Genomic DNA, 26240 nt, shown 5'->3' with positions numbered 1-26240 from the left:
CTTGTGGAGTTTGGTACTGACAGCAATCTTGTGAGATAAACACTGCAAAAATAAAATTTAAAAAGTCTTACTATTGCTTGTTAACACTTGCAGAGCTGGCGAAAATTTTTAGGGTTGTACACTTTCCCCACTGAGTGCCTGGCTCGTGCAGCAGTGTCCTGAAGTACCTGAAGGTTTTGCCAAACTGTTCTAGGAAGTCCTGAAAAATAATTTGGGGTAATACCAGCACTTTTCAGGTGCTCACTGCTATATCCTCTGAGACTGATGGCAACTACATCAGAGAGTTGGAGGTTTAAAGCATTGTCATAGAAATATACACGTTGTTCTGTCACAGTCGTACGTTTTTTCCTTCCAAATCATAAAAGGCTTCCTTCTGAATTTAATATGCATGTTTGTGTGTGCACCACTTGAAGGTGTCTTGCTTTACCAGCCATGCAAATGTTTGATGTCTGCCGTAAAGCAGAAAGGTACCTTTATAAAAGTTGTCAGTCACAGCTGTTTCACTATGTTGGGGAAGAGGAGCAGGGGGAAAAAAAACCAAGCAAGTTGTAGTCGTAGTAGTACCAAAATTTAAACAGACTTACAGGTCTTTGTTTGGCGCTTCAAACAGCTGGAAGTCCAGTACTGTTCCTTCTGAGAATTAGTAGCTTAACATATTCTATCAATGATTAGTGAATTTCAGCTATTTCCTGAAAAGCATTTTGAACTGAATCCCTTGGATGCACATATCTCTTTGTGTCCTTGTATTTCTAAAGAGGAGCTATTTCTATGTTTGCATTACTCTTGCTTAAACCTGCTCCCAAACTATTTTGAAATCCCCATTGTATGTACAACAGGGGACTATAGTTGCAGTGTGTCAGACTTGGTAATTCCCAGTATTCCTCATCTTTAAAAGAAATTAGTTGCTAATGAAAATTTAAAAGGATTAGTGTGGAACAAGCCTATTGCTATTAATATTTTCAGTATTTCAATTTGTGGTGGTTATTTCCCAAAATCTGAAACAAGAATTATTATATTAATAAAATCTTGTAAATTATATCTGTAGCCTAAGGAAAATTAATCTGATGCAGCTAAATAAATTGCCTCTGTGGTATAAAATGTTCGAACTTAGTGTTGCTGAAAAGAAAGTGAAAAGATTCAGCCATCTCACTCTTTCCACTTTTCCTAGAATGACAATTTTTGCAGCAAAAAGTCACTTATGGTCACTTCCCTGTTGTACTGACACCTGCTTTACATAGTAATATAAAGTTTAAATAAATTACTGATATAAAGGTGAGGAAGAGCTTGAAGATACTGCTTTTTTTTTCTAGGAAATGTGCATGTTTTTGAGATTATATCAATTTGATATTGGAAAACAGTTTTGTCAAAAGGCTGTCTTGTTGGTAGACAGCAGAAAACTGACCTTCAGTATGGTTTCTGTATGGTTTCTGTAGTCACTTAAATTGGGAGGGAAATAATTGGGGCAGTTTTGTACTTTTTTCAAGTTTCTGTGCACTGGTGACAGTTATCTCTCGAGGCTGTTTGCCTGTCTTTCTACTCTGTTTTTGGATATGTGCTTGAACCCATTCTCTTTCATAAAGAATATAAAAGCCTAATGCACCTGAATATAGAAAGATCTTATTCCATAGTTTTTCAGTGCGCTAAAGAATATCATCAACAATATCCAAAACTGGCAACTAGGGAGTTCCTGAAGGATGACAGATTGTTGTTAGGGTGACACAAGATGTACTGTGTGTGCGTTTTTAGTAAGAATGAGTGTCTCTAGAGCCCGGGGCAGGAGGTCTTAGGAAATGCAGGAAACTTGAAGATATCATTCTAGCTAAAACCAACAAGAAGGTGGTGAACCCTACAGGCTTGTTGTCATGCTTGTGATAGTCTCTATCATGTTACCACTGGTCAGGATCAGGAGGATCTCTGAACTTCTGGAGGATGTTTTCTAGGGGGTCATGGCTCTTGTAATTATCACACAGGTTATGAATACAACTCAGAAGTGTAGCTTGTGCATCATTACTATTGGTGTAAGTCAGTCTTATGTGTCAGTCTTTCCTAGATGAAGCAAAGGGAGCCTTGTGCTTTATCTGAGTTTATTCCTGCTGGCCTACCACAGGTGATCTTATTTCTTCACAATATTTATGTGTTTTCTTGTCAAGGCTTCCCTGAAGCAATTTCACTTGTGTTGCTTTCTCTTTCTCTCAGAACTTGTTGCAAAGTTAAGTATTTACATGGTGCCTTGTATCTTTTTTTCTATAAAATATGAGCACTGAAAATGTCAAAGTGAGTCTTCATATTCCACTTTACTCTTCTATTACAATGTCACTGCAGAATTGAGAGGTTAGAGTGAAGTCCTAAATCTTCATCAGATTTAATCTCTTTGGACCTGAAGGCAGATTTCCAGCTGCCAGCTGACTGGGGCAAACCCTTGCTTTAGCAGCCAATTCATAAACTCAGAAAGGGGAAGATTAACACTCATGCTTAAAGAAAATAAAAGAAAATCATAAAATCTGTGTTTTCAGCTATTTGAAAAAGTGAAAATGCAGTAAAACTATTATTTTTATAGCTTATCAACAGCAATATAGCAAAATTATTTTATTAAATGGCTTGTAAATTATACATATGTATGGTTCTCTTTTTCCTTAATGTACAATTTACGTCATGGCTTTCCAATAGAGATGTGTGGTGTGTAATACAACATATATACTGAAGTTCTGATTTGAACCTGAATAACTATATTACGTTTGATCATTTATGGGTATTAAAATGGTTTACAATGAGCAGTAATCAATCCTAATAAATGACATATGTTGATACAAAGTTGTAACTCTGCTCAGTGCCCACAGCATTGTTCTGATTTGAAGTAACCCATTGCCATTAAATTGAGCACAGTGACACACTGGGCTAAATTTAATTGCCTGGCAGTTTACCGTTTGGTTTTACAGTACCACACAAGGCCAAAATACTGAAGTCTTCAAAAAAAATGAGGTGTCCAAAGTTTCAACTCTTTATCTGTCAGACATGGTGAGGTAAAGTGTAGAAGATCTTTAGAGAAAAGACTGAGAGGAAAAAACACCTTTAAATCACTCCAGGGAGAGCTTTAGAAGAGCAGAACCCAAACCAAGTGCTTCTCTATTTTCAAAGCAACATATGCAGGCATAGCTGCATGAGTCTCATTAAGTTTGTCTGAATCGTGCAGCTAAAGCCCCATGCAATGTTTTGAAAATGCAGGAAATAAAAATGGTCTTAAACCAGACATCTGGGCTTCTATCCAGTTTTCCGGTGATAATGTCTGAAGCATGCCATTAATAAAGCATCATCCATGGGCTAAATTATTCAACTACAGAACTCTTTGCAGAAGGCTTATGAGTCGGCTTTACTTAAAAAACAAAGGGAAAAAAAAAAGCCAAAAGCTTCTGTTCACATTTCACTCTCAGCAGCAACCACTGCTAAGCACAAGGCCCTTTTCCTTTTTAAGTATTTTAACATTTTTTCCCCTTGTACTTTTCAAATTTTTTTTTTTACTTTTTCTCAGAAATTCTCACAGGGTACCCATCTGAATGTTTGGATCCTAATTTTTGTAGAATAGAGGAAGTGCTTTGTCTTTGCTGATTCCTTTATCTCAGGTGAATTTCTAGAGTCCAGGTGCCAGGATTGGAAAAACCCACATCTTTTCTGAGGTGCAAACCCTGCTGTTTCCCTGTTCCATTTTGATGCTGACAGGAAGATAGTGATCTTAGTAACACTTTTTAGAACCTTCAAACCTTAGTATTAAAAAATATTCTTAACAGTGAGAAAGATTATCTAATTAACTACTTCTTAGATGAAGGTCTTCATGAGTGAGGTTTGGTTTTGCCTTCAAATGCCAACAAGTAAGCTGTGTGTAGCTAAGAGGTTATTTTAAGATTTCCATAAAGATAAGTAACTTGATCATATTGCTATACTGTAGTGTCAACTAGGTAAGTGTTATCAGTTTATCAAAGGTTTTGTTTTGTCTTAATCTGGTATAAGGTATGGAAGGAATTGCTAAAAATGTAGTTGTGAAAAGGTGAGTTACTTGCTTTGCTATGGTACAACTGTCTTCGGTGGCTTTTTGAAACACTGGAATATTTATAATTTGTTTGTAACCTCTCTGTCATGTTGATGGTAAAGCATGCAGAGCAGGCTAAGTAAAGTATGTCTGTAATGGCTATGGCAAGAAGGAGACCTTTCAGTTGTGAGAAATAGCTTGCAGTGTGCTTTTGTGATGTACTTTTCTATGTTGGTTTTTGTGTGTTTTTTTTTTTAATTAGCCAAAGTACAAATTCCTTTGTGGCAGTGGATTTACTTCACGATATATGGTTCTTCTTTATAAAACATTGAAATTGTTGGTTATAATTCTAAATCTAGTGCTGTGTTGAGAAGAATAATTTTGCTGTATTAGAAGTAAACTTGAAAGGTTTTAAAATGTCCATACAAATGAAAAAGAACTTTTTTGAGGTTTGTGTGCTACATCTTATGTGAGAGACCTTAACACTGTGTGCAGTTAAAACCTATAACTACCAATATTCTCTTTCCTCTTTGGTTGTTCTTTGGGGGAAATCTGACACAGCAGTTTTGAGTACAGTGTCTTGTGTTAAATATTATTTGAGCTGCAGGTTTATCCAAGAGAATGAATGTGAGTTGATGTTACATGTGCCATACTGTGAACTTGCCACATCAAATGAATGCTCATTATTTGCTGAACACGTGCTTTGTTCTTCGTTTTTATAATCATGGGACACTCAAAGTTGCCAGTACTCAAAAGGAGTCATATAAACTGATTTTTTCAGAGAAGCACTGTGTTCTATGAAAATTTGCCCAAAAGTAGACCTGGCAATTCCTCACTTCTGGTTGTATCTTCCCTTACATCTCTGGTTGTGTCTCTGACAGTGGACAAAAGGGGAAAAGCTTGTATGCGCTTCTGTGGAATCCAAGTCCATGTTTTCTTGCTGGTGGTCTGTTTCTTGGTATCTGAACTTGAAGTCTGGATACATGTGAAATGATTGCACTGTACTTCTGGGGGCAGCCCAGAACTTCTGACTGTGAGTTTTAGGTGGGTTCAAAACACTGGGCTCAAGTGCAAGCCTTTATATGAAGCAGAAGGTAGTGCAGCTGTTGACAGTGCAGTGGTTTATTACTACCTGGCTAAGACGGGAAAAGAACATTATGAACAGGACACCAGTGAGTCAAAGTTGAGGGATTGCCTCTCCACAAATTTCAACATGTCAAAAAGCTGATTAGTTGGCAATATGAAATACTTTGGTGTAACAAAAGATTTTTGTCAACTCTACCTAGAAAATAGGGCTGATAAGCAATATATATGAAATAGAGTGGTATCCCAAATATTTTGGGGCCAGGATGGGGGAAAAATATTTTTGCTAAACAGTGGTGCTAAAAGGTAAGAGAAGTAGTCTTTTAATCTAAACATAAGAAAGATTATCTAAAGGCAAAAGCATTTAAGGTATGAAATGTTTTTCACTACATATGGCCCACAGCTAGTCTGAGAACTGTCACCCTCAATATGTGTAGGCCTTTAAATCATGTTGGTAGGCTTAGTACCCTCAAATACCCTCTTATCTTGCACTTTGTCCACAACACGAGACCTCACTAATGCCACAAACAAAAACCTAATTCTTTCCAGCCCTTTTAAGTTTTGTAAAAAAACTCCACCCTGTTGGCCTACTCAGCACAAGCACACAAAGGCCACAAGACAGTCAACCTGCTATTCCTCCAGGTTGCTGACACTGGGCAGTGTGGACACAAGCCTGTTAGACTTGTTAGACACAAGTCTATGAGACTGGCAGTCAGCTCTCTGGAAGGACTGAAAAACACAGCATAGCTATTGCTTTCTCAAAAGACACCAGAGACCCACCTAGAATTGAACAAAGTAAGCCAGCCTTGTATTGCATAGGACTCTCCCAGCCTCCAGTCTCTCAGGAGCATTTTCTCAGGAAGAGTGAGTATCACAACAAACTTGATTTTTCATTTAAGTTTGTCTTCCGTACTGCAGCACAAAAATCAATTCCATTTTAAATGCAGGTTTTAAATCTGTGGAACAAACTATCTGGGCTATCATTTCAGTTTAAATCGGGCTTAGAGCATTCACAGAACATTTGGAACCAATTTAAGTGGATTTACAATCACATCGCAGTTAAACCACTGTAACTTCCTAGTGTAGACAAGTCCGTATGGCAGGCAAGGGAACATTTGTTTATAGTTTGGATGACTATATGAGGGGAAAGAGGATGTCAGAAGTAGCCTTCACTTCACTGTTTGGGGATTTTAGCTCTGAAAGTTGAAAGGTGGGAAAAGCTTGTTATTATACTTGCACTGCTCCATTATTAGGAGAAATTTTAAACCACTTTACATTGGGTTCTGTCTCAGTCACTCAGTTTTAACAATAGAGAATGTACCACTTCATGCAGCCACATCCAACCACTTGTGGAGAAAGACACCCAGAATTTACATGTCAGACTCTCTTCCCTTAGTAAACTCTGTGTTTTCCAGGTAAATTATAAATACAGTTAATGTCTTTAACCCAAAGCTTTTCTTTTCATCTTGCTTAATCCCCAGAAATAGTAGCCAATCCATTTTCACTGCTGTAATGTTGGGTCTTCAGATCATTTTAAGATGGCAAGTGGTTACCTGCATAAGTGATCTTGTCATTCAGAAGTTGCCATTCAAAATTGAGGTTTTATTCCCCTGAAAATAACTCATTGAGGAAAAGTCCCAACCTTAGAGCCACTGTGTGTGTGACACTAATAATTCCTGGGCTGCATGAGGCTGGAAGACCTTTGCAAGGTGCTGACATACTAATGTTTGGCCCTTGGTGCCTTCCATCATTCCTGGCGAGTTATCCTGTGTCTTGTTTGTCTTACTAGCATCAGGTTCTAGCATGAATACATTCAGTTCCTTTTATTCAGATACAACAGTGTCCTAATTGAATACGACTCAATATTTTCCTCTTGAGGGAAAGAGGATTTGACAGTTTAGGAAATATTTCCTAATGTAAAGGCTACAGCAGCTTGGGTTTAATCATCTAAATTACCTCACATTCAACATGCCCTCTTTAGGGTCAAAATATTTTTTATGCTTCTGAAACAGAGCAAAAGTTATTTCAACTTCCACCTGAAATCACCCCCTGCCCCCAGAAGTACAATGCAATCATTTCACATGTTTCCAGACTTCAAGTTCAGATACCAAGAAACAGACCACCAGCAAGAAAACACATACTTGGATTCTATAGAAGCTCATACAAGCTTTTCCCTTCTGTCCACTGTTAAGAGATGAAACCAGAGATGTAAGGGGGGATGCAACCAGAAGTGAGGAATTGCCAGGTCTACTTTTGGGCAAATTTTCATAGAACAGGATGCTGAAGAAATCAGTTTATATGACTCCTTTTGAGTACTGGCAACTCTTGAGTATCTCATGATTATAAAAACGATAAACAAAGCACGTGTTCAGCAAATAATGAACGTTCATTTGATGTGGCAAGTTCACAGTATGGCACATGCAACATGAATTCACATTCATTCTGTTGGATAAAGCTGCAGCTTAATTTGTATTTAAAACAAGATATTATTGCAGGACTTTTACAGGGGCTTAAGAGGAAACAAGAAAATCACAAAGGAATAGAACTGTGAAGGTTACTTCATAGGCAAGGCACAGGAGACTTGGAAAATCCATAGAGCTGGATATTTGCAGATACCGAGTACCTGGAGATGGTGTGGTTCATACTCTTTCCTAGGGCTTGGAGTGCATGCATATGCTTTTAAAAGTAGGCATGTGGGTGGGATCAGCTCGTTTGTTTGAATGGCTGTGACTGTCTTGATGCTCTTATGCCAAGTTAGCATTTGCAGTTCTTGGTGGAACTGAGATGCTCCTCCAGGGAGCTGAGCCCCTTCCCCAGTCACCGAGACCTTGGGAACACTGATAGATGCTTCCAAGGAGAAAAGATTCTGTATCGCATATGACATAAACAGGACTTTCCTCATCCAGCTGATTGCTCCTATTGTCTGGTTACCTTCAGTTTACATTAAGTGTTTTTGTTGTTGGGGTTCCTTTGAGGTTTTTTTAATGGTCTTATTGCATCTTCATTCAGGTGTTGAATGGCTACATTCTGCACCTGGGAGAGCTACTTTTCTAGAGATGTATTCTGCCCCTTCCTAGAGTAAGGGAGAAGGCAAGAAGGGGGAAACCATTACTGTTATTTAGTTGGACAAGTTTTTGCATGACACATGGTTTCCATACAGAAGAATATCTTTTGGAGCCTCTGCTGTGTTCTGAAGAATTCACTGTCCCAATAATTTGTTAAGAGGGAATAAATATACATCTCCCCTGCATTTAATTCATCTGGCTTGGAAATTGATCACATCTGTTTATTCCTTCTTGTACTCTTCAGGTGCTTTTATGCACCTGACTCTAGTTCTGAAGTGCAGCTGCTGTTGGAGCAGAAGAAGGGATGTGTACTGCACCTAGACCACAGGGATCATGGTGTGGGTGCTTCCTGTACACATGTCCCTGCCTCCCATTTTCTGTAGTATTAGAAGCTAGCAGCACCTGTTCTCTTTACGCTAGTTTGCTTGTGGAAATTCATTTGGCGTCCAAAATAGCTTTGGGGTCTTGTACAAATAGTGTTTTATGGTTTATATGTATTTGCTAATTTTTAAGTAAGCTTGTTGTTAGTCTTTCATCATATTTCTTTTTTTGTGTTGTGTAAAAGATGACAAATACATCTTCATTCTCAGAGTTGCTCCTTAGAGCATTGCCGAAGCTCAAACCTCATTTATGGACTTCATTCCTGTGAGTGTCTTCTCAGATTTTCATTGTGTGTAATCTTTCTGTGGTTTTGAGGAACTTGTTAAAAGAGAAAGAGAAAGCAGATGTATATCCCTGGCCCATGTTTGGGGGCAATTTGGTGGTCATTTGTCTTGAAGAGTTCACTCAGGAAGAAGGTGATGGTGCAAGTTAATTCTCTCTGGTTAAAAATCTGCAGAATACTGTGAAAGTAAGAACTGCTTTGTAGCAAACATCATCAGTCTGCCATAGTCTCTCCTGTATTACCTAGCCTTTGAAGGAGAGACATTTATAAAAGAAGTAGTCTTTTCTGCATGCTTGATGTCGTGAGTGAATGTGCAATGCCTTCCTAAAGCCATGTAATGAAATCTTAGATTGAATTTGGGAATCACGTGAATGCTTTGCTCCTGTATTTGAGCTTATAGGTTTTTCTTCTCTAAAGTATTTTTCTCAGCAAAGAAAAGCTTTAGATTCCTTTGTACACAGCTCGATCAGAAGATAGAGCAAATGCTTTAAAGACACCCCAAGATTTTTTTTGTATATTGTGCAGGGAAAGCAAGCTAGTCGCTTTCCTGAAGAAGTTCAAACATTATTTCTGTAGTAAGAAGTACATCAATAGGTAATTTACTAGTGAAGTGATTGCGCGTTTACAATGTGCTGTGTATTTTGGCAAAAGATGTTTAGGACTCAATTCTTTTAGCTTTTGCCAGCACATAAAGCAATAAATGTAGACTTAAGTTACCAATATTGTATGTATTTTCTACATGAGTGGAGACATAAGGAGACTAGGAGACAGATTTTTTTGTTGTACTAGTTTTGAAGTTTAAGGGAAGGGGTAGCATATTTGAAAGCAGTTGTGTACAAAACAAAATGTTAGGTCCTGTCTATTATTAGATTGCCCCATTGACCCATTGGCATCCAAGAAAATGGATGTATTAATAAAAATGGAACAAATGCAATGAAAGTACCGGGAAGCTTTTCAGATTGCATCGTGTGTCATGGTGGTTTTGGGTTAGAATATTGTCTCTGTGCTGAAATGCTAATAGAGTTGTGGATAATGAGAAACATGGGCTGCTCCTGGGATTACCCTGTAAAGGTTTTACTCTTGTCAGTATGACAGAAGATGAGCAACAGTTTCTATAGTGGTCTGGCTTTTCTGTTGCTAATTTTGCTATTTTTCTTGGGTTCCAAGCTGTCAGGAAACTTCATATAAACTTCCCAGATAAAAGTAGCTTAATTCAAGGTCTTACAGAGACTGAATATTATTTCATAGGGAGGAAGGGGGGAAAAACAGACTTGCAAGGGAAACCTGGCCCTTCACGTAGCCATAACAGAGAATCCTAGGGGGACTGCAGTCCCAGACCTAAAATGACCTTGCTACAGAACTGCTCCTATTACATTTAATTCAGCAGCTCTGCAGAAGGATTCCTTTATGTGATGACAAGAAAAGCAAAGTCTGTGAACCTGCATTTATAACTATAACATAAGGGACTTCTGCAAATAAAAGTAAGAAGGAAAAGAATTGAAGTGAAATGTCCTATAAAAGAGGAGCTGAATAATAACAGTCAGGGTCTTGGTCACTCTCAGTTTTATTCAGTCAGTACAGATTGCATCTCTTCCTTGGAAATTTTAAAATAATTTTGATTACCTAACACATTGCATAGGTTCATATCCAGGAAATAAGAATGCACAACTATATTTTAACTACAATAAATGAATATTAATTTCCTTATTACTTTTTATCCTGTTGCTCATTGTGTCACATGCAGGTATAAAAAAATGCATTTGAGTGGGTTGGTAACTCTAAGCTACAAGAAGGTTAAATGGAAACTGCCAGCTACACAATGCTATGAAATGAAAGAAACTAAGAACAAAAGTACTACCATTTTCTTAATGAATTATACCATTCTATACATTTCTTTCTCTAATTCAATATCTATCCTGCTCCATCCTGATACCCTTTACCCCTAAGGGATTAATACTTCTACATTCATAAAAATCTTTACTCCATTTCCACTCTCCCCTTCCCAAATACACAGTATGTTTGATAGTGGGGGCGTGTGCTGCATTTTCTGTGCTTATTTCTGGAGCTAGATCAATGTCATAGCTCCTGGCCTCAATCTGTTTTTGCTTTGGGATGAGAGGTGTGGAAATATTTGTTGCTGCATTCTGTGGTGATGTGTTTTATTCAGGTTGCAGTGAGCCCTAGTGCATATCCCAGGTGTGAAGAGCATTGGTGTGTTCAGCCTCACTTTTGACTCGTGGTATTATCAGGCTTCAGTCACAGAGTGTTGTGTGTTTTGTTGGCTTTCTTTCTGCTTCTACATTGATACCAGACTGGTTGATGGTTTTTGGAGCTGTTTCTGTGCTTTCTTTCCATTGCCCTTACTTGGGTTATGGTTTTAGCATCTTTTCTTCCACAATTCCCTAATCTTCTGTTTCCAATACTGCTTTTCTTGCTATTGGACATGTATTTTCTTAGTGGTCTCCAAGTGCTTAGCAGAATTTCAGCTGGATAAGTTACCTGAAACTGCTGACATTTTCTCACCTATCAATGTAAACAGTTAAAACTTCTTTCTTTCATTTGTTTATTTCAGCACTAGAGAACAAATTAGGAATAACAAATTGAAGGCACTTCTGCTATATTATCAGTGGTTAAAGATACCATATAGCTTCAGAAAAGCCAGCAGATCATTTAAAACCATATAGTAGCATGTCCTTGTCTTGTGTGTGTGATATGGGTCAATTACACAGTTGTGAGACTTGTATCAAGACCAGTCTGTCATGATTATGTGCTGAGGAGATACCGTAAGCTATTAATAGCCATATTGTACTTCTCAGTTCCACAGTGATGTGCTAGTACTCAAGGGCAGTTAAAGTTGATTAGGTAAATCCAAGGGGCAAAAAACCCACCAAATAAGTCCCCCCAAAGACATGTTAACGTGCCTGATTTGACTCCAACCCTGTAGTCACTGCTGCTGTGTGTATAAGGATGATGTCCATGTCAGTGGAAACCTGTCTTTACAGTTGTTAGCTTTGTAGAGGAAGGCTGATGGCACTGGGAGTCCATAGCACGAGTTTCCATTGCTCAGCAGCAGACAGTGTGGCCTGGTGCGATGTTCCCAGCTTGCCAACCAAGCAGCTGAGCCCTCCTCATTCCCCAGGCTGGGAGTAGGAGGAGGACATGGACAACAAGCTCCTGCCTTGTTTCCTCTCAGCCCGACTCCCAGCCAGAGCATGACACCCTGGTCACTTTGTAGAATAATGACACAAATTCCCGGCATCATCAGTCGTGGCAGCTTTGCTCTAGCTATGGGTTTAGACCCCTTTGGCCATGCAGATAGACTGAAACTCTGCATCGTGGTAGGGCTTGACTGAACCATGCTGGGTATTAATTTTTTTTTTTTGACAAGTTACTATGTGAGTCCTGTGACTTCAAGGGTGCCCCATATATATTTACGAAAATCCTAGTGTAGCAGTGTCAGCTTTCTTCAGAAAACTCAAGGAAGGATGAAGAATAACCTCAGAATCAAGCTGCCTATATTTGTAAAAGGGAAATGTTATGAAGAGTTGCTAAATTTAACCACATCTTTTGACAAGTACATCTGCCCTTTGGCAGGGCAGGCCATTTCTAATCACATTATCATAGTCATGCTTCTTCAGCAATTAGTGTGCTAGACAAATATTAAGTCCCTGTAATACTTCACACCAAGAGAGGTGGAGAAATAGCCTGCCTTTTCTCTGTGTGATTTCATAAGGTCTTAAAACCAAGTTGTGTTAGAGCTCTGAACGATGTGGTCTAATGGGCTGTGCCTTCATTTTACCAGTGACATAAACATGGATAGGATAATTTAGCACACTGATCAGATGTTCATGGAACTCCAGGGGAAAAAAAAAAGGAAACCACTACCCCAAAAAAAGGCATTGGCAGGTCCTGCTGTGTTTTGTCATGTTTTTCAATGCAGTTATTAGTGTATTTGGGGACAAATATTGCAGGATGAGGCCTTAGTGTCAAGGTCTTTTGATGTATGCTGCATTGTCATTTGCAGGTGTGGTATCTTATCACGGTGTTCAAAACTCCTGGGATAAACAGCATAATTGTTCTGTAGTGGGAACCACTGAAGGAAAAAACCCAGATCTTTGCTAATTCTTACTTTATTTTAGGTCTTCAGAAATATTCTGAGGACTGAAATGGAAAGAATTGTGAGTCCAAGTGTGGGATGAGGCTCCTCTTGTCCTCTCCCCCTTCCATTCTGCTCTGACCTTGCCTCTCTATTGAGTGTTACTTGTGCTTTGCAGGAAGCATGTTAGCGGCTGATCAGTTAGAGAAGAGGAGCACAAAAACTGTTTTTATAAGGAAGGAGTAAAATTTTCTGCATATTCCTCTTCTGTGAACAGTGAAAAACGAAGCTGATAAAATCTGTGCTCTTTAGTATGCTGAAATATGAACTATATGAAGTCAGGAGTAGAAAAAATAGAATAAGAAAAATAATAAATGTTCAAGATTATTTTTCAAGCTTATTTAATAAATCAGCGTTTAAAGCCAGGAAATCTCTATTGTAGTGGTTCCTCTAGTATTTATCTGACAAAGCATTGCAGTCAGTGCATAGGGTGTTTTTAATGAGACAAAAGCAGCATGAAACTTTGAAAATGATTGTTAAGACTGGAGATGATTTTTAACCTTGAATAGGCACTTGTTTGGAGTGCACAGGCCTAGAGCAAATTCTTTTCAGTTGTAAAATATCGATCTGTTTTCAGCAAAGAATTATTAAACACTGGGGGGAATAAAAGGAGCAAGGGAAATATTCCTCAGCAAATGAAGTGAGTCTCAGACAGCCATGCCTACCCTGTCAAATCTTATTACTAACACACTTTGCCTACATTATAAAATTGGTGCTGTACATTCTCTAATGAAGGGATTATTTTAAGGCTGTAAGCATTTGGGTAGGAATAAGAGGCTGGTGTTGAGAGAGACATCTGTAATGAGAGATCTTAAATCAGGATACATTATTAATGAACTGCATGGTAGACACACAAACCTGCTTTATTGGGCAAACTGTAAATCAGCCTGTTTGGTAAGAACATGCAAAATGTGTGTGTGCTGAGAGAGGGTATTTTGAGAATTTAACTAATTTCTGAATAGTAAAGGCATCCAGTCTGGCTATAATTGGTGCCTGTGGCAATTGTTGGTACCCTGACTACATTAGCTTTCTGTGCCCTTTAGCAGAATTGGAAAAACATTTCTAGTACTCGTTAAGCTGTCTATTATCAAGCCTTCATAAATATACACATTTAGAATAGAGATGATTTGCTATCCCAGTGCCTTAGAGCGCTTAAATAAATTAGTTCCTACTATTTCAGGCATTAATTTTGCAGTAATTATGCATGAAGCAATAATGCAATTAAAATTGCCTTCCAACTTGCTCAAGTGGGAATACTTTCTGAAAATAATACTTGATCTTTTCTCAAAATACACTCTAGAGCAGGTGGATGTGCTGTGTAACTCCAAACAGCAGTGTGGGACTGTTCTACCTTGAGATCCTCAGTTTGCCTGCAGCTGAAGTCAATATTAACCAAGTATTACCATCTGTTGGCTTTTGCTGACCTCTGGTTTATTCCCTTCTCCCCTTTCTCTAGTGGCAAAGTGCCCACATCACAGCTGGCATCGAGTGCTTCAGCAGTGGAGTTTCTTATTTAAAGAATGCAACCCCACTTCAAGGCAGGAAACATGGGCTAGCTTTCAGTTTGCAATGTTGCAGTTTCTTTTTGCACAGTACCTACTAGTTTCACATCTTTGCAATATCTGTTATAATAAAGCACAGCAATGTATCAGCCCAGATTTCAGCCTTAGGTCTGAATCTCTTTACATTTAAATTGGACCTCTTGTTTCTTGGGAGAAAGGTATATATTTTGTAGCTGAGTTACAAATAAGCTTTTCCAGCTTTTTGGCAGCTAGGTAATAGTTAAAGTGAAAAGATTTCTTTTTTCCAGCCAGAAAAGAGGTTTAATAACTGTGGGTCCATTTGTTCATAGCAGTGCTGGAGCTGAGCCCTACAAACCCCTGGAGCTTGGCAAGCCAGGCAGACTTGGCAAGTTTTCCTACCAGCTTACTGAGTCTGAGTCAAGCGTGGCTTGTTGCAACTTCAGATATATTCAGTACATTTTGTTAACATGAACATGAAGGTGGAGAGTTTGGGTTTGTTTTTTTGATTTGTTTACCTTCAGGTGCATTATGTTCTCTCTACAAGCAGCTGGTCCTTAAACCATGCATAGCAGTTTATGGCTTGTGTTAAATTCAAAATAAATGTGTATTTTATTTAGAGTATCTGATTTACTCTTGACATGAAGATATTGAGGAAGTATGAGAAAGTATCCCACAGTCTTTCTGTCAGTCAGCTTTTGGTAGTGTGAATCTGTGGAGAAAACAAGCAGAGCTGTTACTTCCCAGTGCATTGTGACAGTGATAACTTTTCCCCTCTGTTTGGAGCCTGTGGTGCATGAAGACTTGTAAGTGTTGGAAATGCTCTCACCTCTAATTTTTACCTGTGTGGATACTGCTGAAAGAAAAAGAGTTTAACTTGGACTTTCGGATTGGCCAGATACTGAACTTTCTAAATGTTAGTTCTTGTCTTTCCAAATTATATCAGCCTTTGAAATAGGGGGAAAATTTTTCTGTAGAAAAAAAATGTTGAAAGATGCTGCAGAGGACTCAAGAGTATTTACTGCAGTCAGACATCTCAATATTCTCCTAAATTGACTCATTCATCTCAATGTGGTGTTAGCACATTAGGTCTTTAGTGGATTCTGCACCATGCAGTTCTGGTACATCCTGAGTAGAAGGAATTGGTCTGTTGAGTGGATGTTTCTCACTTGTGCTTTGACAGCCTGTTAGGATGCTTTGTAAGGCATCCTAACAGCTCTGCTCTTCCCATATTTTATGTGATTCTGTTATCATTATTGCTCATGTTTTTGTTGGGAAATGTGAATCTAAGAATCCAAGATGTTAGATTTGCCTGGTTTAGGGTTTTTCTTCTAGCCATGGGCTAGCTACAGACATTCTGGCTGCTTTGTTTTACCCTCTTGATGGATAATCAGCTATGTCTGTTGCTGGAGGACTGGTTGTGGGAAGCTATGGTTTCAGAAAGCAGTTGTTTCCTAAGCAGCACGAGCCAATGTTATAAAAGGCCTCATCATTTGCTACCAAACCTTTGAAGTTTGCTTTGCCCAGTAGGATCTAGAAAACTGAGCAGAGCACAGTCAGGTTGCCAACTAAGCCAGACAGGCTTCTGATTTGTGAGCTATTTATTGTTTCTAGAATTGCTGCCCTCATTCATCGTTGCAATTAATTGCAACAAGCCTGGAGATGATAAATGCCTAGATCATTATTGCTAAATATCTGTGAGCATGCTGTTTTAGAGCTCAGATTCTTCCTAGAATAAACCCTCAAGTTTCTAACTTGAACACCCCAAATAAATTGTGGTTTCTTTTTGGAACCTCAGGCTTTGTACCAAAGAGGTTTCATATGTTTCTTTTGAAGAGCTGATGTGTAGAAGTGGCTGGAACACTGCAAGGGTGAGAGTGTGACTGGCCAGTGTGCTGCTTTGGGCCATTAACTGTGTCCTTAGAGTGAGGTTTAGAGAGTATTCCTTCAAGGCAGCAATGCAATAGATAGAACTCATGATAAAAAGTTGGGATGTAGAGTGTGTCTTCTGTCCTTCTTCTGGACAGAGCTGGTGAGGTGAATCCTTAAAGGCTTTTTTAATTGAGTGCATGTTTGGCAATGGGAAAGAAAGAGGCACTTTTTTTAGGAAACCCAAGAAATATTTTGCAGTTTATACTAGGCTGGTGCATTTCAGCTAAGGGACAGAGGAATGAAGCTGTTGGCCCTTAAGAAAATTTACAAGGGCACTTTGTAAACTACAAGCTGGGAGAGGGGCAGCAGGTATTGAAAAGTGCAAGCTTCAGAGTAATATAGTGAGAAATAAATAGAACCTCGCTACTTGAAAGAGCAGCTGACAGTTTAAAAAATTGCAGGAAGTAATTTTAAACAGATTACCAACTGTGCAAAGCATAGCTATAAACAGATGAGTTGGAATCAGTGTCATTGTTTCTTACTTGAACAATGAGAGTTCATTAGAACCAATGATTAATATCAAACAAGAATGGTGATATAATAGCTGTAAAAATTGAGAAATAAGAGCTCAACTAACTTGGTCTCTGGTTGTGAACAGTGGTAGTTCTCTGGCAGACTCATCTGGTCTCCAGCATTCCTTCTGTGATTTTTTTTTTTTTAATTGCCTTTTGCATCTACAGCATCATCTGGGAGACATTTCCATAGGCCAGCCATATATTGTGTGAAAAAGTTTCCCTTTCTCCTTTTGTGTAGCATGTGAATTTCATGTCTTGCAGCAGTGCCTATTTGAACAGCTATGTGTTATTCTTTCCAACCTTGTAAATACTTTAATATTGCATGAAGTTGCCTCTGTCCCATGTTAGAGTCATGGTCTGTTTAGATATTGCATCTATGAAAACAGTGATAGGTCTTGATGCAGTCTCATTTTCTACTTGGTTTTTTTGGGGGATTTTTTCCCCTGATTATTCTGTATTCATTTTGGGTGGGAGCAGGGAGAGATCAGATGATGTACAGCTAACTGCTTGTTATCTGAGATATTCTGCTAGGCCACTAATACTGCACAAGTGAACCAGAGAATAAATGATGCTGGTAGGAGAGTGCTGCCCAATGAGTGACAGAATGGTGTCAGAAAAGACACCTGGCACTAAGTGCCATGGGCTCTCAGGGAGCAGGAAGGGAATGGGCATGGTTAGCACTTGGCTGATCTGCAATACGTATTGCATCCAGTGCAACATGGACTTGTGAAGTAAATGCAACACAAAATATGTTGAAACAGGGTGGTTAGAGGGAGTGTTCTCATACACAATATTGAAATAATTTTGAACAAAGTAATATGGTGTACTGTCGATTTTGAAAGGGACTGTTGCCAGAAATTCTCAGAAATCTTTTGTTATCTAATAAGTGTAATGATTTCACATACAGACTGTTTCAGGATGCCCTTAAACTGCTATTGTTCTTTCAGTTTCCAATTTACTTGGAAAATGATAATTCTTCCCCTTCTTTGTTATGTTGTTTCCCTAAACTTCTTTCAATGTCCCCTAAGAAACTTTGTTCCAACCCAGTACAGCACTTTGTGCTTCAGAAAGGTGCTTAAGCAAGATTAATAGGCTCAAAGAAGCTGCATCCATGGAAATGCTGAAAAGAGTTTACCTTTGCACTGAAGCTTAAAGCTGTTTCCTGGGATTGTGTCATTACAGAATCCCCTCAGTTGGAAAACCACTTGAAGTCCATCTAGCCCAATCTTCTGTTTAAAGCAGGGTGAACATTAAATGCAAACTAGGTTGCTCAGGGCTTGCCCAGTTGCATTTGTAAACTTGTTAAAGGATGAAGGCTCTGCAGCCTGTTTTGCAACCTCTTCCAATTTTAATTATTAAATAGTTTAATAAATAATAATGTTTGCATAATTTAAACAATAAAATTACAATATAATCACGATCATGTAACTGACAAGTAGATATCATTGTAATTCTGGGACTGTAAAAATCAACGTAGGTTAAGCAGAACATCCATCAAAGCAGTTATCTTGAAAATTCTGGTCTTTAGCAAACATGATGGAAATGAGGCTGGCTTCTGGCTGCAAGCATATTAATTTGCCAGTGATAAGGATTTTGTAATAGTTTGATGCCATCTATTTTTTAGAGCAATGATGTAAATACAACTAATTGCTCCATAGCCTGAGTATTTTATTTTAAACAAGGAGTACTTGGCCAGTATTTAAAATGTAAGACTTGAAAGTAACTGCCTGGCACTGCTGATAATTATTTTTAGAGCATGACAAGCATCTGTCTCCAGATGGTGGTCTGTATTCCACATCCTTCTCCTCTACGTGAATGGAAGGATGGACTGCAGGAGTCATCTAAAGCTTTTTGTAACTTGTCTCTTTTCCAGCTTTGGTTTGCTTTCGTTAATGGATTTTCCGGGCAGATCTTATTTGAGCGATGGTGCATCGGTCTGTATAATGTGGTAAGTGCTGCATGTTTTGACTTGATAGTGCTTGGGACTACTATGTTATTTTGTTGTGTCCCATTTTTCACTGCTAACTGTCCTAAGTGTATGTCAGGAAAGGTGAGTTCATTTGTAAAAGCCACTTGGAATCCACTCTGAGATAGGGAAAATAAAATTTAAAAATTTCACTTTTATTGCAAAATGAAAATTTGGGAGAACACCTTGAAAGTAAATGTTTACCCTAATATAACCTGCATAAAGATCTGCAGATTTTAGATAGAATTTAATTTCCTCTTTGAAAGCATTTTCAGTGTTCTGTACTGAATATTTTCGTGACAGATCATGCTCAAAATACTCCTAATCTCTGAGTTTTGATGATTTTTTTTCCCTTCAGACCCTGGAGAGTTAGATGCTGAGAGGAGTTACTTCAGGTTGACTTGTGCTCCCTTAGGTACAGGAAGAGAAGCTGCATCGCTGTGTCATCAGCAGTCTGGGAGTGGTTTCTGATTTTCAACATGGCCTGCGGGGTGCCACCCCATGTCATATGACTTTATTACTTAAATCAGTAATATTATTACTTAAATCAATAATATTATCAGTCACGTGGATGAAAGTCTGAAGGATCTCTGGAGCCAAGTTCTGTAGCGTACCATAGAGCTGTGTTGGTGTTTTTGAGAGTGTTACCTTTGCAATGTTACGAGTGGCCCAGTGCCTGGATTTATAAACTGCTAGTTAAAAAGTCTCTTCACAGGGAGGGAATTTAAATTTTTCATTAAAAAAACTCATTCCAAATATATGCTAATACAGGAAAAGCCAGCAAATTATCACTGAATAGTATTAATGGAACCACTTAACTTCTGTCACATTAATTTTTAAAATGATGGCACAAGCCCCCATATTTCATGAGATTTCATACTCTTAGTTGAAGATACTTATTCAAGGATTTATCATTCCCTTGATTCCCTTCACCCTAATTTCCTGACTGTTATGCAGTCTCTGTCATTCATGTTTAGATATTTGCATCTATTTTCTTTAAACCTCATTTGATGAATCTATCTACTCTACCTAAAGCTTCTGGATAAAACTCATCTTCTGTAATCAGAAACTAAACCTTGTTTTTTGAGGTCAGTATTTTCTAAAATTAGAACTGGTTGTGTGGACTCATGGAGAATAAAGTGCTTGTAAGATATTGGGGACTTCCACAATTTGTCGCGCTGAGATTTTGAAGTGCTTTTAATGAAGTCATTCTCTTCTTTGCAGATTAACCCTTTCTTTCATTAGTAGTCTCATTAAAATATGAAGTGTATGAAATCGTAATGGCTTTGTAATTCCTGATTTTGTACTAGTTCACACTGGGAGTTTGCCTTGGTGATCAAAACCACTGGAAGATTTACTTCAAGTGAGAATGTACATGTCCCAATAAACACAGGAAACCAGGGGAAGTACGTTAAAGCTGTATAACAGCATGGTCTTCTTTGGAATATATTGGACCGGTGCTCTCAGTTTCAGTTCGCTACTCTCAGCCTGCTGCCATTTTAGCCATCTGGTTTATCACTTCAGGGGTGAAGACACACAATTCCCACTGGATGAAGGGCTATAATTATTGATTCTCACTCATCTCTGTTCCTCCCCATTGTTCTTTGTCTGCTCCCAGCGTGCTGCTGGTGGGAATCACAGCCCACCTTCTCCAAATGTGCACACACCCTAGACACAGTTCATAGCTCCAACCTGCTTCTTAACTTCGAGAACACTCCTCAAACTGGTAAAAATAAATGTATGTATAGGATTTAAAGTGATGTTTCTGATATAAACTATTGATGTAAAAGGAAGTGAATGAAGTTTAGTGTTCTGACTTGCACCCTGGTGTAACTTTCCCTCTGTGCCTGCACTGTGGACCACAAGAAGCGTGGATACCCAAGCTGGCTTTAAATGAGCTGCCTCAGATCCTGGAAACGCTTCAAGAGCAGCAGTGTTAAAGTCAGTGGAGGCTAATTTACTCTGCTTCTGGCAGAGGGTCCTGCTGCCTGTCTTGGAAGGCTTCCGAGGCTTGGTCATCCAAGCGTCTCCCCGTAGCACAGACACACACTGCAGTTAATTTGTTCCTATCAGTTCATGCCTGCCAGGGGAATCCCCAAAGTACCATAATGCAGAATGGCCTTTGTTGCTCAGTAGATTTTTTCTTTTAAATGTGATTTCCACATTTACTCTGTCTGTAAACTTAGCACTGGTTAAGCACATTGCATATCTAATTATGGCTACAACTGCAGTTATATTGGAACCTATTCCCACAAGGCTATTTTATAAAAATTCATACTGTCCATTGCAGTCCGATGGGTCTGACCCTTGCTGGATTAGCTGGTACATCAGAAACTTAACTTCTTGCTTAACTTCTTTGGTTTAATTTATTGGTTAATAATACTAATTTTCTTTCTTGTTTCTATTGTTCACAAGTCAATATTTGAGAATTACAAATTAATGTTTGGACTTGTTTGGACCATTGAAAATGATGCCAAATAACATGCTAGGTAGTAGTAAGTCTTCACTGATATCTGTGAGAATTTTGCTTTTGTCTAGATAAGGAAATATTATATGAGATACACTTAAAACTAAGAGCTGCTTTCAGTTAGTATTTGCTTTCCTTGCAGATTTTCACAGCACTGCCACCCTTTACTCTGGGAATTTTTGAACGGTCGTGTACTCAAGATAGCATGCTTAGATTTCCACAGCTATACAAAATCACTCAAAATGCAGATGGTTTCAACACAAGGGTAAGGAAAACTCTGTTACTCTAAGAAAAAACATAAACATTCTGATACTCCAGATTTTTCATGTCAGAAAATAACCTATTTCCTGATGTTACTTCTGCTTTATGCTAACCACTGAGAGTGATTGTTCAGCCTTCCAGTTCTTTCCAAGGGATTATTTTTTATTTAAATAAAGAACATCCTTGTTTATAAATAAGGATTTTCTGCTGTGACTTCACCTGAAACTACTCCTGAAATATCCATAAACTTTGATTCAATGTTAGATTCCTATCCAAGCATGATTTTTCAATTCACAGCTACTGATAAGCCACGATGACATTGCCTGGATTTATTTACCATATGTCTTGTCACAGCACTCTTTGCTAGGATGCTTTTTCACAGTTAGCATAGCTCTGTTCCAGTAGTTCTTTTGGAAAATAGAATTTGAATTGGCTTATTTGGACTTCTGAGTTTTGAAGAACACATTTTATTTCATTTTGCTGTTTAAATGCTGGAAAATGCCAGTGTTTGATATTCTGTCTTTTCCATAATGAGCACATCTAAATGTACTTTTGAATCAAGGAAGCTGTAGGATTGCTTTGTTTGGAGAGGAAATTGTAGAGTACATAAAGCTTTAGTTTGTGCAAAATTATATTATCTGCTAGTAAAAACTGTGGGGCACAAAGTATTCATCCATTTAAAGAAAATGGAATATTTCATAATACTGAGTCACTCTTTTAAAATTATTCTTTTAGGTAATTAAACAAAGTTGACTTAAGCTGTCTGCCTTATTTCAATAAAGATCTTAAGCTGAAGCAGGCTTGCCTATTATGCTTCAAGTTGGTAGAATAAAATGATAAAATTGGACCAGTGTTTTCTTGTGAAAGAGCAGAAATTGTAGGAGAAAAGAGATCCTGCAGAAGTTTGAGTATTTCACTTCAGGACAAACATTTGTTGACTCTAAACTACACAATGAAGTGTTTGTTAGGAGTTAGAGGGAGGTCAAGAGTTTTGGACTTTACTGATGGCTTGGTTTGTTTTCCCTCAGGTTTTCTGGGGTCACTGCATCAATGCCCTCATCCATTCCATCATTCTTTTCTGGTTTCCACTGAAAGTGCTGGAGCATGGTAAGGGCTTCATTATTTCTTATGTGAGTAACTGATGTTCAGTCTTACAGAACCAGTGTGTTTGCAGAAGGGGGGTCGTGACAAGTCCCCCCCTTCTTCAAGAAATAATGCTGCCAGACAGTTCAATAGTCTTTAGCTGCTGAGCTTGGCATGTTGTCTAGTGGCTTTCAGAAATTATTCTAATCTAACATAATTATTGTTCATATAGTGACTTTAATAGGTGAAAAATGAAACTACTGCTTTGCTAAGAAGTCTTACCCAAATACTGAGTGATGTTTTATGAAATGCCTTTTCTTTTTTATGGTAGTGTGTTGAGATCTCAGCATTTGATTGAATAATGTTCTTACAGCAGCTGCCTTAGAACCATTTGCTTTATATCTTGTTGGAACTTCCCCATTCCATAAAGCAGTACTGTGGAAAAGAACTGGCTGGAATGGAAGTAAACCAGATCAAGAGTCAAAGATACTGGGGAAATAAGACTCTTTGGTGTACAAATTAGGGTTATTATTAAGTCTTGCTTTTCAGGGTAATGCAACTTTTCAGGGTAATGCAGCTACATGGTATTTCAGGGACCAGTACATCCCACATGGTTCCTACCTAGCTTTCCAGTATAGCTGTGTGGGTGGGAAAAACCGCTGGAAATCTGTTCTTTGATTGTGGTAAGAAATAGCATTAGATCAAATGAGGAATTTGGGGCTGGTGAAGAGAATATTTATCTAAAATCATTAATTTTTCACAAGTGAAACTCCTTCGTGGAAGACACTGATTTTAAGAAAACCTTCTAGGCTCCAGAATGGGCTAACTGGGGAGGAGGTGAAAGAAATAAAAAGGGAGGGAAGATGAATGCTCATGTCAGAGGCATGATAGTAAAGATACTTGTGGGGATTGGGTTCATGCTACTCTACTTGGCTGATCAAAATGTCAGTATCATATCCTCAGTGGGAACTTCGATGGCTGATGGACCATATAACAAAGGGACTTGCCTTTCATCTGTACATAGGCTAAAAGAAGGTTCCATTTTGTGGGAGAGGGGCTTTTATGGTTGGTTGGTTTTTGTTTTGATTTGAGGAGTTTTGTTGTTCTGTTACACTGTTTTTATGACAAATGTTAACCTTGAATTGCTCTTTTTAAAATTCAACTGCAGAAATTTTAGGTTAACATCTGTAGTGTTTATAGTTAAAATTACATAGTCTTCCATAGAGGTTTTTGTAGTTCCCAAATAGATAATGTGCTTTAAATTTCAACAATTAGAATTATAAGACAGAAATACCAGCTCAGAGGCTAAATTTCTGACTTCCTTTGAATAAATTGCTCAGGTTTTTTTCCAGAGAGGAATGAATATTGAATTTTCAAGTTTCTTTGCATTTCCAAGTGCAAGAAGGATTTCAGTGCTAGAGACAAAAATGTGCCATTCACACTGGGATGGTTCTTAACCTCTTGAGTTCCTTAGGATGTGAAGTACATGTAGTCTAGGAATGGGCACTTGTACACCTTCAGAAATGAATGTTCATTGAGCCTGCTGCTGTTCTCATTAGCACAAATATCATTCCTTTCAGGACTGTCTAGCCTCCCAAAGTGCAAGGTCATGGAAAACACTGAAAAACAAAGACATTAACTTACTGTGTTAAAATAGATAACTCTAAAGAAGTTGAGACTTACAGGAAAACGTATTCAATTATTTAAATGTTCACTGTGATGTTACACCAGAGCATGGCTGTGTCATGTCAGCTTATTCTAGCAAAACTGATGAGTTTAGGCATGCTTTTTTCTCATTAAACTGAGCCTTTTGGCACCAACAGGATTCAATTGGCATGGGAGACTAAGTTCCCTAGTGCTCTCCACCTATTTCATGGGCACCATGGGAAAGAGTAGGGTGACTGTAAATTCTTGGGGTGTCCCTGAATAATGTGGTAAATGGCTGAAGCCACTGCAGAGGAGCTGGGCTGAGGAGGATGCCAGCGGCTAGAAACCATGCCAGCTCCTAACCCAGCTGTCTCAGGCTTTAACTCCAGTTGCAGTGTTAGTCACTCTGCTGCTGTTTCTTAGTTGTTAATATTGAAAAGAAAGCAGAGATACAGAACTAGCAACTTTTGGGGAATATTCAGAGCCTGTCACTTCTTTGGAGACAGCCACGTGCAGCATGGTAGAAGGAAAACAAAACAAGTAAGCTTGGGTTAATTGTACTGTATAAATGTATAGAGGTTTTTAGGTGTAAGCTAGACAGGATCTTCACAGAGATCAGGGTGCCAGGAACTCTTCTTTATAGGCTTAAATATTTACTGATCCTGGGGCACACAACTTTTGTTTAAGAATGTCAAACCCAGTTTTCCAAATAAATCTAACAAAATGTTACTGTTACTGATGCCTCGAGAGGCTACCTAGAATGGAGGCTAGACATTGTTAAAGGAATAAAGTAGATATTTATTGAAAGACCTTCAAAGGATGCGCCTTGGGCGCTACAAGAGCCTGGCTGAGACTACACCCAAGCTGGACAGTGGGTCACAAGTTTTCACACTTGTATAAGTTTTGGTCTATTTACATATTGGGGTTCATTGTCCAGTTACAGCTTCAGGTCATTAAGTCCCATCCTCCCAGACTGCTCTTCTCAATTTGCTGTTGTTTATACCTTTTGAGCCTGAAGCTGCAACCGCATTCTTGGTTTTTGGGCTGGAAAAGAATTGTTTTTTCTGACTAAACTGTGAGGAGAACTTGCTAGCACTTGATATGAAGTCCAGAGTTATATACTAATGCAGGACAGAATCTGGATAATATGAAAGCTAAAACTTAAGGCATCATCATGGCAGGACTGCTCACACTGCTAGGCAGTATGTGTTTAGGAATGAATCCAAGGTTTTATCATAAGCCTTTTTGTCCCTGCTGTTCATGTATTTCCCTAGCAGTTGTCTTAAAACATGTGAAAATAGCAATACTTATCCTGCTTGAGTAATGCTTGAAAACTCCTGTGAGTACAAGTTCAATTGGCATTCATGTGGTGGTTGAATGTGTTTTCATGGTGTTCCAGTTTGATTCAGCAAGGGCTGAGAGACTAAATGACATTTGAAGTATTGCCAAGATTGGCACTTCCAAATGATAGATTAGCATGTATGTACTCACCCTTGTGCACAGCTGATAGAGAACGGGTGGCCAGAGACTGAGTACTGCTCAGTTATGGAACTAACCTCCAGTGAGATATTGTACATGTTGATATGTGTCCTTTACAAATTAAACTGTCCCTGCCCTTAGCTCAGCTCTCTTTCACCACAAGTCAGCTGGTGTTTTACTGCTTTTTCATCAGAGGCGTGCAAATAATAAATATTGTTAGAAGTGACACTACAGGACAGATAGCAACAGAAAAAGTGGCAGGGATATACCTCAGCTCTTACAAGCAAATTACATGTTAGAGTCTGGTGAACACTGCCTATTTGCTCGGCCAGCTTCAGGCAACTGGACCTATGGATGGATGGATGCTCTCTCCAAGCACCG

At 38.6% G+C, this 26240-nt stretch overlaps 1 protein-coding gene across 1 annotated transcript in view; it reads left to right on the top strand.

Annotated features, from left to right (window-relative positions):
- The window catches only part of ATP8A2 (ATPase phospholipid transporting 8A2), a 308974-nt gene that overhangs the window by 185227 nt on the left and 97507 nt on the right, over positions 1–26240 (top strand). The window contains exons 28-30 of the mRNA XM_054271506.1: positions 18830–18904; positions 21532–21654; positions 22679–22757. Coding sequence (XP_054127481.1) covers positions 18830–18904; positions 21532–21654; positions 22679–22757 — 277 coding nt within the window. The remainder of the gene's footprint in view (positions 1–18829; positions 18905–21531; positions 21655–22678; positions 22758–26240) is intronic.

The sequence above is a fragment of the Melozone crissalis genome, unplaced genomic scaffold (assembly GCF_028551555.1).
Source record: "Melozone crissalis strain CALT ecotype California unplaced genomic scaffold, PUWL_Pcris_2 ptg000013l_1, whole genome shotgun sequence".
Classification (NCBI taxonomy): domain Eukaryota; kingdom Metazoa; phylum Chordata; class Aves; order Passeriformes; family Passerellidae; genus Melozone; species Melozone crissalis.
Note: the sequence above shows the minus strand (reverse complement) of the source record. Positions and strands in the feature narration are given on the sequence as shown.